The sequence below is a fragment of the Neofelis nebulosa genome, chromosome 13, assembly GCF_028018385.1.
Source record: "Neofelis nebulosa isolate mNeoNeb1 chromosome 13, mNeoNeb1.pri, whole genome shotgun sequence".
NCBI classification, from domain to species: Eukaryota; Metazoa; Chordata; class Mammalia; order Carnivora; family Felidae; genus Neofelis; species Neofelis nebulosa.
In genome coordinates, this window is record NC_080794.1 from 23,197,255 (window position 1) to 23,211,822 (window position 14,568).

At 50.3% G+C, this 14,568-nt stretch overlaps 1 protein-coding gene across 1 annotated transcript in view; it reads left to right on the top strand.

The window, feature by feature from the left end:
- Positions 1-203: 203 nt before the first annotated feature.
- Positions 204-14,568, top strand: part of LOC131492402 (liprin-alpha-1-like) — a 42,262-nt gene continuing 27,897 nt past the window's right edge. The window contains 3 exon segments of the mRNA XM_058696030.1: positions 204-311; positions 12,304-12,372; positions 13,714-13,806. Of these exon segments, the coding sequence (XP_058552013.1) occupies positions 204-311; positions 12,304-12,372; positions 13,714-13,806 (270 nt within the window).

The window sequence follows — 14,568 nt, forward strand, 5'->3', positions numbered from 1 at the left end:
CACAAAGGCCACCCCACAGGGCTGTCCAGGGGTCACCACGTCCACACATCTGGATGGCAATCCCAGAGTATAGCGAAAAAGCAAACGAGCCCTGGCCACTGCCCAGTGTCCTTGGGAATGGTGATGGGGGTGGAACTGGCTCCAACAACTGGAATGGCCACAGGGTGCCCACAACTGTCCCAGGGGTTCTCCCAACATCCAGCATGTTTCAAAGCCACGGGAACAGAAACGACGATGAGAGCAATGGTGACTTCACCGGCTCAGGAGTCGGCTCCCAGGGCCTCGACATCCTCAAGGGGCTTCTGTGGAAGGTGTGGGCTCAGCAAGTCAGGGAGGAACCTACACTTGTGTCTAAAATACCCACACGACAGACTTCACCCTCTTTTGGGAATGATTTCCTGGCTCTGCCTCAGCCAAGAATAGGTTCATTTTCCTGAAAGATATTGGGGCCAAGGAAGTCAAGCACCGCAGGTGACCCAAACAGATCAGAGGGATGGTCCCTCACAGTAGGGATGGGAAGATCCAATCGGAAGCCGGTGCATCCTAAAGAAAAGTCTGAGCACAGTTTCAAGGTTCCTTTTACCTACACTTCCTGACTAGGAAACACCACCGGGAGAGGTGGCAGCGTAAGGCCATGCCGAGTCAGGTGCAGGGCCCGCTCTCCCACGGGACAATCCCTCGGCTCTCCTATTTGGGGCTTTTCATGAGAACATGGGACTTAGAAAGCAGCTCTCCAGTATACCCCACGCACAGTGACAAAGCAGGAAAATTAGCGTCGTGGAGGGGAGTTTAAGGTCGAACGTATTCAAAGACATGGTGTGTGGCAGGAACGCCCACGTGCAGAGAGTGTAGGTGACCAAGTCCCCTGATGAAATCTCTGCTCTTGAAGACACCATGCTAGAAGCATCAATACAGGAACTGTTTGTGATGGGAGATTCTAAGCCACCACGTACCTACGCGAACACATGTATAAAAGCACAGGGTCACGTGTTGTGGGAACATAAGCTCCCAAGACAGACCAAGTCGTGCCAGTGTGGGTTCACAGGAAAGCTGTGTCCCACTGATCTGTGTCTCTGCCTTTCAAAAGACCAATTTCACACCAGCATTAAGATAGTCTATTCCTTGGTGTGCTCATGGTGCCCAGAAACTTTCACGGTCTTGGCCCCCATCTCTGCTCTTTTCCACTTACATCATTCTGAAAAGTGTAGTCAATGAGGAGAGAAGCCCACACAGGGGATTGTAAGAAACACAGACAATTCAAATGAAACAAGAGGAAAATCACCTTTGGGAAAAGGGAGACAGAAGGACACTGGTGACTCATAGCACAAAATAGGGTCAGTCTCCCGTGGATCTCATCAACACCCCTCTTCCTGGGGAATGGACATGGTGTGGCCTTCCTAAGATTCCACATGAAAGAGCGGGCCCGGGGTCACAGACGCTTGGAAGAACGGTCTCAGAGGCTACCCAAAAAGTTCTCTGGCCACAGTGTGACAGCTCTAAGCTTGGGGGCTGGGCAGCTGGGCCACCAAATGCACACCCACAGCCCCGTGGGTTTAAAAATTAACATGAATAAAAAAGAAAATAAGATGTTGGAGACTAAGACAACGTTAGCCCTCTATTTTTGCAATGTGACAATGCCTCACTCACTGCTTTAATTACAAGTGAAAAAATTTTTTTATTTTTGTTAACTTTATTTTGAGATAGAGCACATGCGTGAGTGGGGGAATGGAGAGAGAGAATCCCAAGCAGGGTCTGTGCTGTCAGCCCAGGGCTCGATGCGGGCCTCAAACCCACAAACCATGAGATCGTGACCTGAGCCGAGGACAAGAGTCAGACGCTCAACCAACTGAGCCACCCAGGATACCCTAATTAAAAAATTTTAAATTAATGGACATTATTTTATTCTCCTGAAAATGTTTACAAATAGCTTTAACTTAAGCTTCCGAGAGCATCCTGGCCTGAAAACCAGAGCCATGGCCCTGAAACACAGAGACTAGGCTGTGGGCCTCCCCTCAGCACCAGTGGAGAAAGGTTCTGTTCGCCTCCTCTAAGGATGGCTGGCCGGACGCACTGAAAACAATCCAAGCAAGCGGGACAGCAGCCACCGGTTGCACAGGAGAGGCTGACCTACCCTCTAACTGCTGGATGTGCTCTGGTGTGTGTGCCCTGAAACCCTGTGGGCGGCCACCATGCCCATGGCTCAGCAGACGGGGGCCTTGGAGGCAGCACAGTGGGACACAGGCCTCCCTGCACCTGGCCCTCACCACAGCCCAGCCTGGCTGGCATCCTGGCGTCCAGGCCTGATGCTGCTTCCTCTCACGTGTGGGCAGGATGGTTTCCTCTTGCATCACTGTCTCCCACGCACGTCCTAGTGCCTTTCCAGAGTGGTTCCTGTCTCACGGGTCCCTGAAAGTGCCTTCTACCAAAGCAGAGAACACTCACCCCCACCAGGCACACGCACGCTCGTGGCTAGGAGAGGCCCAGCACACTGGAGTGAAAAGATCAACCGGCAGTAATCCTGATGCACACCGGAGGTCCTCTTGACCATTTCCATCTTCTGCTTTCTGCCTGGACAGTCTAGGGCCTGTCGTGTGACCCGAGAGTCCTCTTCCCCGTGGGAGGGTTGGGCCCGTTCTCCCCACCCTGATGCCTCCGGGGTAGGACTAGGCAGAGCAGGCCTTCTCCAGAAATGGGTGGACTGGGGAGGTGGTCCCATCTATGTCCAAATCTCTGGAACCTGTGCACGTGACTTTATTTGGAAAAGCAGGCTTTGTAAGTGCAGCTACGTGGAGGACCTGGAGACCACCCTGGACTCCCTAGGGAGGGGGCTGGGGAGTACACGGATGAATGTTCTTAAAAGAGGAGTCAGGTAAGATCCACCGAGAAGGGACAGGGCACGAGGGCCAGCAAGCACCGAAGCAGGGCAGGATGGAGCCTCCCTGCTCCCGCTGAAATCTGCCCACGCACCGGTTGGTGTGGACACAGCGCCGGCCTCAAGTCAGGACGGCGAAAGGTGCCGCAGGAAGACAAGGAGGAGAATCAGCAGAATCCATGCCACTTCTTCCCACCGAGGACTCAAGCGACAGGGGGGTAAGAGAAAGCAGAACGTCAGAGATGTTGAGAAACACCATCAAGTGAAGCCACATCATCAGGAAGGAGGCAACAATCCCTCTTGGGCATGTGCCTGCTGCCCCTCTGCAGAGGCCATGGGGACAGACCCCTCCCGGTACCGCGGAGCACCCACCTGGGAGGTGGCAGGACTCGGCCAGCAAAAGGCGAGGAGGACAGTGTGAAGTCACAATTACATTCAGAACACTCGACGTGACACACAAGAAAGGACCTTAAGGTCAGCAGTGATGAGGGTACAGTGGCCTCAAGGAGGACTGTGTAGCGGTAGGAGAGTCAAGGGTATTTGGTGGGACCTGGCGGGTCTGTGGAAAGGCCTGCAAGCCCCGGAACATTCAGTATGGGGGAGCACAGCCAAGGATGGCTAATGCGTGTTCTCAGAGAGGCCACATCCCTCGGACATCTGCTCGGTGCTTGGTCTGTTTCTCATCTGACATTTCTTTTTTCAGCATCATTGGATTCACCAAATCAAGTTTTAATAAACCATGTGTAACCTATTGTACCTGTGGGGAATTGGTCTGTTTCCAGAAACTCTCAGATGCCGAAGGCTTGCCCAGCTTTGGTGGGGAAAAAAACAGAATCTTAGATGTAAAACGCAGGGAAGCACTTTGTTGTTTCAAACCTCACACTTAACACTAAGGACCAGGAAGTGCAGAAACTAAAGATCAGCCAGCAAAGGTTCTCAACAGGAAGACACAGAATGACCTAACTATGCCCTGACAGAAAGGAGAAGGGAAGTGTTACTCCACAGAAAGTAACTATGTATCCTTCACAGTTAGTAAACCATCGGCCCTGGCGGGAGAGACAGTACCGGAAGAGGAAATCCCAGCGATTGTCAACTGTGCCCTCCACACAAGGCCATGGGTCAGGGCGTCCATCCCTTGACCCAGTGGCCATAAGCTCTCTGTGGCGGGGAGGGAAGGAACCATCCCAGAGTCGCCTGAGCTATGAGGGATCTTGTGCCAGAGTCTCCTGAGGTGGCCTCATGAGGGCTGCTTCGGAATCTGTGTCTTCTCCTGTCTCTGCCCCTCCCATGCTCATGCTCTCTCTCTCTGTCTCTCAATAATAAACAAACATAAAAAACGTAAGGAAAATCTACAAATGGAGAATGAGGTCCACTCTTTAAACTTGTTCACAAACAAATGTAAAAAGTTGATATCCATAAGAACACTAAGACCTTTATTAGAGTTGCACTACATTATTTCCAGGGTCTCGCGCCTTCTTCCTGGGTGCACACCCAGCACCCTGCCGCGCGGTGGGAGCCCAGTGCTTCCTGATTGCTCGTCTGAGATTTGTGGTGCCAGGGAGCCCAGGGTGGGCGTGGGGCAGGGGTGGGGGGAGGACTGGCCCAGGTCCCCCCCCGCCCAGGCTTGCCACGGCCTCAGCTCCCAGGTTCTGCGGGTCACTCCAGGCAAGCTGCCCAGGCCCCCAGGACTAGGCTCTGATAGAGCCAACGCACTGAGGACACCCACGATGCCTAGCTGTAGTAGGTGGAAGAGCACACTAATATTCAAGCAGATAAGCAGAAGTTAGGAGTCATCATAGATCATTGAAGTCTGAGCGCGCCACAGCCTTGTTACATACGAAGTCGGCCATTCTCCACCATTGTTCACATTCCAGTCAAAGAGCCTCCCGTGGCGCCGTCGCCGAGGGGCTGGGGCAGGTCAGCATGTCACGGACCGACGACCAGCTGCATCTTCTTTGGCTGCATAGAGGACAGAGAGGAAGTGGCCCAGAAGTCTGCAGGGAGAGTCTCTGTGACCCAGCAGCTAAGTCACAAATGTCCTTGGGTCTACACTGTTTTCTCCAAGAAGGTGCCTTCCTAAAGTTTTGTCATCCTCCAGAAATCAAGACTGATTGGAAATTAAAAAAACAAAAGTGTATACTAAAGTTACCAGCCCTTTAAAATGACCTCGCTCTGCAATTTTGTTTACAGGTATTTACCCACATTCCTGACAGCCATCAGGCAGGGCCCCCTGCACAGAAGGCAGTCCCAGGGGCTAAAGGGAGACAGGGCCACACTTGTGCCAGGACCCTGACCGGGCACAAGTCAGCAGAGTCCTGGGCTGCCTGGGCCTGCTCCACTGTCTATGTGAAATCACCTTCCTGCCATAGAAGAGACTACCTTTTCACTTTCCAAATAGTCTTTAAGCTGCAGACTGTGCCACACGCTGGGACAGTCCCACAGCACCCTTTCCCTTGCCCTGTTCTCCTCACAAGCATGTGTTCATTCTTATGGCAACCACGACAGTCTTAAGTAGTGGTGTGGGAGTAAATCAGTCCTGGTTTTGTAGAAGGAGAATACAACGTTTTGTGTCTTTTCAAATAAATAACTGAAACATTCCTCCAGAGCACAAGGCCCTGGATTGCAGTGAGATATCAGGCTACCCCAAAAATACAACTTACAGGCTCTATTCCCAGGCTGCAGTCCACGTGTTATGATGTCAAAAATATTTCTGAAGACTATCCGTGTCAAACACCAAAAATGAAAGAAACCAAACTCCTCATCTCTGTGAAACTATTGGTTTCTCAATAGCTAATTGGTTTGTTTATTTATTTTTTATAGTTTTTTTTTTTTCATTTTTGAAAGAGACAGAAACAGCAAGAGTAGAACAGGGTCAGAGAGGTAGGAGGAGAAAGAATCCTAAGCAAACTCCCCACTGTCAGCACTGTGTCCAATGTGAAGCTCAAATTCACCAAGTGTGAGAACACGACCTATGCCGAAACCAAGACTCAGATGCTTCACTGACTGAGCCACCCAGTCGCCCCTGTTTTTAGAGTTTGAGAGACAGAGAGAGAGAACAAGTGTGTATGAGGAGAAAGGGGCAGAGAGAAAGGAGGAAGACGACGCAAAGCAGGCTCCACGCAGAAAGCAGCCAACCCACACTTTTTGTTACCTCTGAACTTACAAAAATACACATTTCGGGGAGCGGTGGGGTGGGAGAACCAGAAGGCACTACCACGAATCTTAGTGTTTTCATTACAGAAAGTATAAGGATGTGAACGGAAAACACATCAGCAACATCTAAGGGACAGAATTTTCCCAGCATGATTCCAGGAGCAAAAGGTCTACTTTCAGTATCAAATTGCATACAGTCAGGTGGCAACTATCCAAGTTAGTGTAAAACACTTTTATACACTTCAAACATAGGGACATTCAAATCAGACCACTGTTAAACAGTTTCTACAAATTTCCATTCCCAGGGAACCAAAAGCCTGAGGGTTCCTACGGAATTGTGAGCAGTAACAGAAATAACGGCATTTCACCTGAACTACAACTGACAGCGTGCCGGTCATGATCCTTATTATGAGTTCTGAGAAGGAGACTACATTGAGGCAGACAGAAAGAAACTAACGGACAAGTCCGGGGGCTGAAGGGGAAACGGCCTCTAGCGGTAAGTGGCCCTGTGGGCCCAGTGTGGACGTGAGGCACCCCACTCCAGACCTCGCAGGCACTCAGGGCACTGAAGAGTGGCCACATGCGTTGCCTGCTGTCCAGTATCACAGAGCCCACTGAGTTCTTCCCTGGCTCAAGGCCCCATCCCGTTGTCCCATCTCCAATGTCACCCCTTGGCCCGCCTCCTGCTTCACCCCGCTAAACTGCAAACCACCTCTTCTGTTGAAGAGGGCTCACTTTTATTTTTCAGTTGTCGGATCACTGGGATGTGGTCTCAGCCTGCCTCCTTCATCCATTTAACTCAGCTCTGAGACACGCTCAACCCACATGCGACCTGCTCTGCAGTGGAAAGTCCCAGAGAGATATGCCCGCACCACTCCTCTGGATCCCATCCCGGGCATCACAGCGCCTCAGCTGCTTGGTAAGAAACAAAACCCACTGCTGTTACTCGTTCTCAGAATCAAGACCAGTTAAAAATAAGAGGTACTGAATAGATGGCAAAGGTCAGAGTCTATTTATTTAAGAGAAACTCAAAAACTACAGGGGAAGGAAAAAGGAGGGCAACCTAGTGAGTACTCCAGAGAGACCACCAGATGAATGACAGTTTCTGAATGCTGCTGACCATGTCCTCACAGGGGCTGCAGTTACACATAATGAGATGGAGCTTCTGTGATCATAGTATCTCGTGGATATTTAGATGCAGACACTCTTAAAAGCCATGAGACTGCAGTGCTCCCACTGTTCCCATTTACAAGTGATTAAAAAGAAGCACAGGAATGCTACTACGTAGCTTCCCCAGAGCCCCAAACTCATCTGTGCAGGAGCCAGGCTCAGAGTCAAGTGCTCTGGGGTCACGCCCTCCCTGCACAACTTCTCAAGGTGGACTGGGAATCCTCGGGGGTCCTTTCCAGATTTCATACATGCTCTACGTCCTCTAGGGACCATAGTTGAATACGGGCCTCAGGTTCACTGTGGAGGAGATATAACCTATTTGCAGCTATATAGAACATTGAACAAACAACCACTGCTTCAAAACCAGGTACGCTGAGAACTGCTCAGCCACATGACAAATAACACAATGCTTATTTTTTAAAGTTTATTGTGGTTATCAGCTTGTCCGCCCAATTTGCTGAGTCCCAGAGCACCCTGGGAGGGTTTTCAACCTCCAATTCAGCGGCTGTGGGGAAGCAGAGTGATGAAATGGGAGGCGGGGGGTGTCAACAGCCACGTGAGGTCTCCCGAAAGGGGGAGGGGTCTGCAGGTCGAGTGACTGCGGATCTAGAGGAACGATGCCAGTAAGACCTCCCGCATGCGAGAGCCACGCAAGGGACACCAACCTGTTCAGGCGGTCTTGTCACTAGCGTGGCCGGGGTGGACCTTTTGTTTCTTGCCTAGCAAGCAGCACACTGAAGACTGATGACCTTCTTTTGGGGGGCATTGTGCAGCGAGTCCTGGCTACTGCTAATGCTGCTGAGGTTGCTCAAGGGGCCATCCTGAGAGCCTGTCGATCTGGGTGACCCACAGGAGAGCATCTTCCAGGCATGCTCGTTACACGACACACCGCCCCACGTGAGGGAGAAGCACAATCCCCCAGCTTCTAGGGAGGGCTGAGCCCTGGGAGCTGACACTCTCTCTCTCCCAAGTATATCTGGAGTCCAAGCGCCCTGGGTCGAGAACGCTCAGCACCCCTCCCAGGCCGTGACCCAATAACCATGTCGTGAGTCTCATGTAATGCACTGAGTCTGTCCCCTGCATAGTGAGGGCCAGCCTCTCCTAACTCTGAATCTGGTCTGTGCTAACCAAGAGCAATCAGTTTCTGGATCCCAAAGGAAGGATTGCCTTCCTGAGAGTACTTGGTGTTTGGGTGGCTGGTAGAAGAAATGATGGCTAGCCAACTTGTTTCCCTCCCTGGCCATTAAAGATGCTTTCACTCTGAAGAACAGTTGGTTCACCATGGGCAATATTGTCGAGGACCTGCTTAGCACAGAAAGAGACCATTCATGAACTACTGCATCCAAGCCCTGTTCCAAACATCTGAGCTTAGCTTACAGCACAAGCCTGTTACCTTGGAATGACTGTCTTCACTATCCACTGATAGGATGGCAAGGGAAAACAGTGAACTCCAGAAGCTTTCCCTCATTTCTAAGGTAATAACACAGGCATCTTGCCTTTGGGTTCCCACGGTAGCTGACGGAGGCTTCCCTTTGCCGTACCCATATGTGTTTCATATCTATCCATATCTTATTCCTGAGACCATCAGCTTGTCTGGGAGTTGTCCTAGTCATTGCATCCTAAGATTTATCTCATTTTCTGGACCACATGCTTCCTTGGGGAATTCCATCAGACATCTAAAGCAGTTAATATCTATCCATCTCAGGCTGTTCCACAGAATAGAAATGGAAGGAAAACTTCCAGACACATTCTACAAAGCCAGCTTTACTTTGATTGCCAAACCAGACAGAGACCCAGCAAAAAAAAAAAAACAAAACAAAAACAAAACGACTATAGGATAATATGCCTAATGAATAAGACTACAAAAATTTTCAACAAGATACTGGCAAAACAAACGCACAGCATATTAAAAGAATTTTGCACCATGATCAAGTAGGATTCCTATCTGGGCTATAGGGCTGGTTCAATATTTGGAAATCAATCAATACGATACATCACATTAAGAAAATCACAGGTAAGAACCACATGATCCTGTCAATACCGGCAGAAAAAGCATTTGACAAAACACAGCATCCTTTCTTAATAAAAACCCTCAAGAAAGTCAGAATAGAAGGAACATATGTAAACATCATAGAAGCGATGTATGATACAAGTCCGCAGCTAATATAATTCTCCTGGGGATAAACTGAAAACTTTCCCCCTGTGATCAGGAACATGACAGGGATGTCCATTCTCACCACTGTTGTTGAACATAGCTTTGCAATTCCTAGAAGCAGCAATCAGACAACAAAATGAAATACATGTCATCAAAATGGCAAAGATGAAGTCAAACGTTCACTCGGCACAGACCACATGATACTCTACCTGGAAAACCTGACAGAATCCACAAAAAGTCTTCTCGAACTGATACATCAATTCAGCAAAGTCACAGAACACAATATCAATGTACAGAAACCCATCGCATTTTAATATACCAATAAAACAAAACAGAAAGAGAACTAAAGAAACTGATCATGTTCACAGTTGCACCAGGACCATAAAATACCTATCAATAACCTCAACATACTAATGAACCAATCCAAAGATATAAAAGTTCTGTGTGCTGAAAACGATACAAGGGTTATGAAGGAAATTGAAGAAGACACAAAGAAATGGGAAAACATTCCATGTTCCTGGATTCGAAGAATGAATATTGTAAAAATGTCAATACCATCCAAAGCAATCTACACATTCAATGCAATCCCCATCAAAATCGTGCCACCATTCTTTCCAAAGCTAGAACAAATAATGCTAACGTGTATGGAACCACAAAAGACCCCAAATATTCAAAGTAATATTGAAGAAGGAAACGAAAGCAGGAGGCATCAGAGTCCCAGATTTTAGCCTCTGCTACAAACCTGTAATCATCAAGACAGTATGGTATGGGCACACAAACAGACACATAGGCCAATGGAACAGAATAGAGAACCCAGATTCAGACCCACTAATCCTCCACAAAGCACGAAAGAGTATCCAATGGAAAAAAAACACAGACTCTTTAACCACTGGTGCTGGGAGAACTGGACAGCAACATGCAGAAGAATGAAACTAGACCACTTTCTTACAGTGTACACAAAAGTAAACTCAAAATGGATAAAGGACCTGAATGTGAGACAGGAAACCATCAAAAGCTGAGAAGAGAAAGCAGGAGAAAACCTCTCCGACCTCAGCTGTGGCAATTTCTTACATGACACGTCTCCAACGGCAAGGGAATTAAAAGCAAAAATGAGCTGTAGGGACCTCATCAAGATAAAAACCTTCTGCACTGCAAAGGAAACAAGCAACAAAACAAAAAGACAACAGATGAAATGGGAAAAGATATTTGCAAATGACGTATCAGACACAGGGCTAGTATCCAAACACCTATAAAGAACTCACCAAACTCCACACCTGAAAACAAATAATCGGGTGATGAAATGGGCACAAGACATGAATAGGTACTTTTCTGAAGAAGACATCCAGATGGCCAAGAGACATGACAAGATACTCAACATCACTCATGATCAGAGAAATACAAATCAAAACCACACGGTGGTCAGAGTGGCAGAAATGAACAAATCAGGACACTATAGATGCTGAAGTGGATGGGGAGAAACAGGAACCCTCTGGCATTGTTGGTGGGAAGAAAAACTGGTGCAGCCACTCTGGAAACAGTGTGGAGGTTCCTCACCACATTAAAAAAAGATCCACCCTATGACGCAGCAATAGCACTGCTAGAATTCAGGGGATTCAGGAGTGCTGATGCACAGGGGACTCGTACCCCAGTGTTTATAGCAGCATTTGCAACAATAGCCACATGATGGAAAGAGCCTAAATGCCCGTCAATGGACAAATGGATCAAGAAGATGAGGTTTCTATATACAATGGAATACTACTTGCAATGAGAAAAGATGAAATCTGGCCATTTGTAGCAACGTGGAAGGAACTGCAGGGTGTTCTGCCAAGTGAAATAAGTCAGGCAGAGAAAGACAGATACCATATGTTTTCATTCATATGTGGATCCTGAGAAACTTCACAGAGGGGAGGGGAAAGGGGGAAACAAGTTGCAGAGAGGGAAGGAGGCATACCCTAAGGGGCTCTGAAATACTGAGAACAAACTGAGGGTTGATGGGAGGTGGGGGAGAGGGGAAAGTGGGTGATGGCCATCGAGGAGGGCACCTGTGGGGATGAGCACTGGGTGTTGAATGGAAACCAATTTGACAATAAATTATATTGAATACAAGAAAAAAGAAAAGATGCTCAAAGTCACTCCTCATCAGGGGACTACAAATCAAAACCACACTGAGATGCCACCTGACACGGATCAGAGTGTGCCTGTGGGTGGGCAGTCAGCACTGCTGCTTTGCTGGGACACAGTGTGTCCTCCAAAAGCGACAAGGGGTGGGGGGTCTCGCGCTTTGGGAAACATGGACAATCAGGAGCAGCGAGGCTCCAATGTAGCCCAGGGTGTCCCGAAGCTGGCCCAAACGTGGCCCATCAGCGGCATCGGGGCTCTTACAGGCTCCCGAGCCCCTGTCGGTGGCTGAGGAGCGGGGTGGGGGAGGGGCTTGGAAAGAGCACAGACTTGGGTTATGATTGCACGGAGACCCGCCCATGCATATTTTTGGGGGTGGTTTTGGCTTCTTGGCTAGTTTTCTAGAGCAGTTTTCGCAAACGTGAGAGGATCCTCCAGAGATTTCACACACATTCCTGCTCTTACTGAGGCACAGCCTCTCCCCTGAGCAGGTATCCGCAACCCCCGCCAGGGCGATGCCTTTGTCACAGCCCCAAACCTGTGCTGATGTGTGTCCCTCGCCCAAGGTCCGCAGCTGAGATCGGGTTCGCCTCTGACGTTGTACCCGAGTGCGTTCCGGCGGGTGCGTGATGAGGAGTCTCTGCCGGTGCAGCGTCCCACCGGGTAGTGTTTCCTCCCTGACGCAGTAGTTTCCGTTGGTGCTGGCGCCACAGCGCATTTGCCAGGCGGAGAGGTGGGCGGGAGGCCGGCGGGCTCTTGAGGGCGATAGGAGCCCGCATGCGCTGTGGAGGGCGAGGGAGGTGCCCTTCTGAGCATCCGGGTTCTCCCTTGCTAGAAGTCTTCCACCTACGAAGATGTCGCCCTGGGGCCCCTGTTACTCCGAAGACCGTCCCGATCGAGGCAGGTGAGTTCTGGTGGACCCAGTGCCGCTCGGACTCCGCAGAGGCCACAGTGCCAGCCGTGAGAGGCCGGGTGGCTCGAGGCGCCCTGGTTCTGCTCACTTGTGGGACAGCATTTGGCCACCCTCGGGAGGAAGGCCGGCCTGTCCGTGTGGACGCCCGCAGGCTCCCGTGAGTCAGTCGTGGTGGCCGCTCTGTGGCGGCGGGATGGTGTGGGGGGGTGCCTCCCGTGGCAGTGCTGGCTTAACCGCTCGGCAGGCAGTAAGGGCCCTTCTCACTGCAGGTAGTGGCTTCTGGGAGGTTCTCCGGGTGCCCGCCTCAGCCGCGGCTGTCCTGTAAGGAGTGTGCCGCCCGCCCTCGCAGAAGCTGTCGGAGACCTTCCCGCCTTGTCCGTCCCCTGACCCCACACAGGCTGCACACGTTCTGTCCCCCGAGGCGGCTGCCACGAACAGAGGCCGCCTTAGGCCCTTGCGTCCTGTGGGCCAGGCCCTAGAGAGTCTGGTGAGCTGGGGAAACCCTATAGAAATTGGGAAGTTGACGAGAAGAAGGGGACAGTGTCCTTTGTTCCCTGGTCAGTGTTTCTCAGACTCGGTGGTGTCGGGACACTTGGACATCAGGGGATTATTGAGGGCCCCAGAGAGCCTTCGAGTGTGGGGGTTGTGTCTCTGGATCTCTACTGTGGTGAGATTAAACCGAGAATTGAAGCGGGCACCTGGGTGGCTCTCTGTGTTAAGGGTCCGACTCTGGCTCAGGTGGTGATCTCACAGTTGATGGTTTAGAGCCCCATGTGGGGCTCTGTGCTGCCAGCTGCCAGCCTGGACTTGTCTCAGATTCTCTGTGTCCCTCTCCCTCTGCCCCTCCCCTTCACGTGCCCTGCGTCTCTCTCTCTCAAAAACAAACATTAAGGAAACCAAACCAAATCCGAGCATCTCAGATGTGATGAACTCACTTAAAGACAATAAATTAGGACAGATTAACGTACTCATACCTTTCGTGCAAAACATACGTACATTTTCAGGACAACACTGTGTAGAAGCGTGGCATTTGCTTAGTGCAAGATCTTTATTGTTCCAGCTGCTTCTGCATTCAGTGTCTTGTGGCCAATGATGTTTAAGAAGGCGATGTGGACTCCCCCAGATGAACAGCTGGAGGCGACTAGGGTGTGGCAGTAGCTCCTCTGGCTTCTGGATGCCCTTTCCTGACTCTGCACTCAGATGGGTGGGGCTTCCTTGCTTCTCTTGGGGGTTAGCTGCCCGCACAGAGCGGCCTAGTTGTGTGGCACGCGGTGGACGTTTGGAACATCCTAGGCCACTACTTTCAGCTGATCTTCCATATTTTTCACTCAGCGAACACATTCTTGGAACCACCACCTGGATGAAGAAATGGAACCTTACCGTGCTTCCTACCTCCTACTGACTCCCACCGAACGTCCCCCAAAGGTAACCACGGTCTTGACTTTCACCAGCGATTGCCTTGGCCTGTTCTTCGCTTCATGTTGAGCCAACCCTTGAGCGCTGTGTGTGCGCAATGCACCTGCTTTCCTTGTGTGGCTGTGCTGGTCCTCCCCTGCTGTCGAAGGCCCAGTGTGTGAGCACAGCACGGTTTATTGTTTCTGCTGTGGCTGCTCCGGTTTGTGCAGAGGCTGCCTGCAGATCCACATGCATCGTATTGGGTTGCCTTGGAGGAGCAGGGCGTGAGTGGTGGCACGTGTCTGTTCCCCACGAGCAACAGCGTGCGGGAGCTCAGGGCTGGCCGATGCCTGGTATTGCCTCTTCTCGTGTGTTAGCTGGTTGCTGGGGCTCAGGTGCTGGGAGGTATGGTGTGTTCGTGGGACCCGCCCCTGTGTGTGTCTTGGCCACTTACATGTTTCTTTTGAGAAATAATTGCCTTTTGGAAGCCACTTTGTGATTAGGTTGTGTGTTTTGGTTTTTGTTGATTAGAATGAGTTCTTTCTATGTGTGTGAAATACATCTGTGAATGGCACAGCTTTTCACATTCTTGTGTACGTCTGCCTTACGTTCTCTGTGTTGCCTTGTGGTAAGTTTCTTTGGTTTCTATCCAATAGTATAACCATTTGTATGTTTCTTGCCTTGGATTGGCTAGGGCCTCCAGTACTGTGTTGAAGGGAAGTGGTGAGAGTAGGTGTCCTTGTCTCCTCCCAGATACGAGAGAGAAGGGTTTCATAATTTTTTGTATACTTA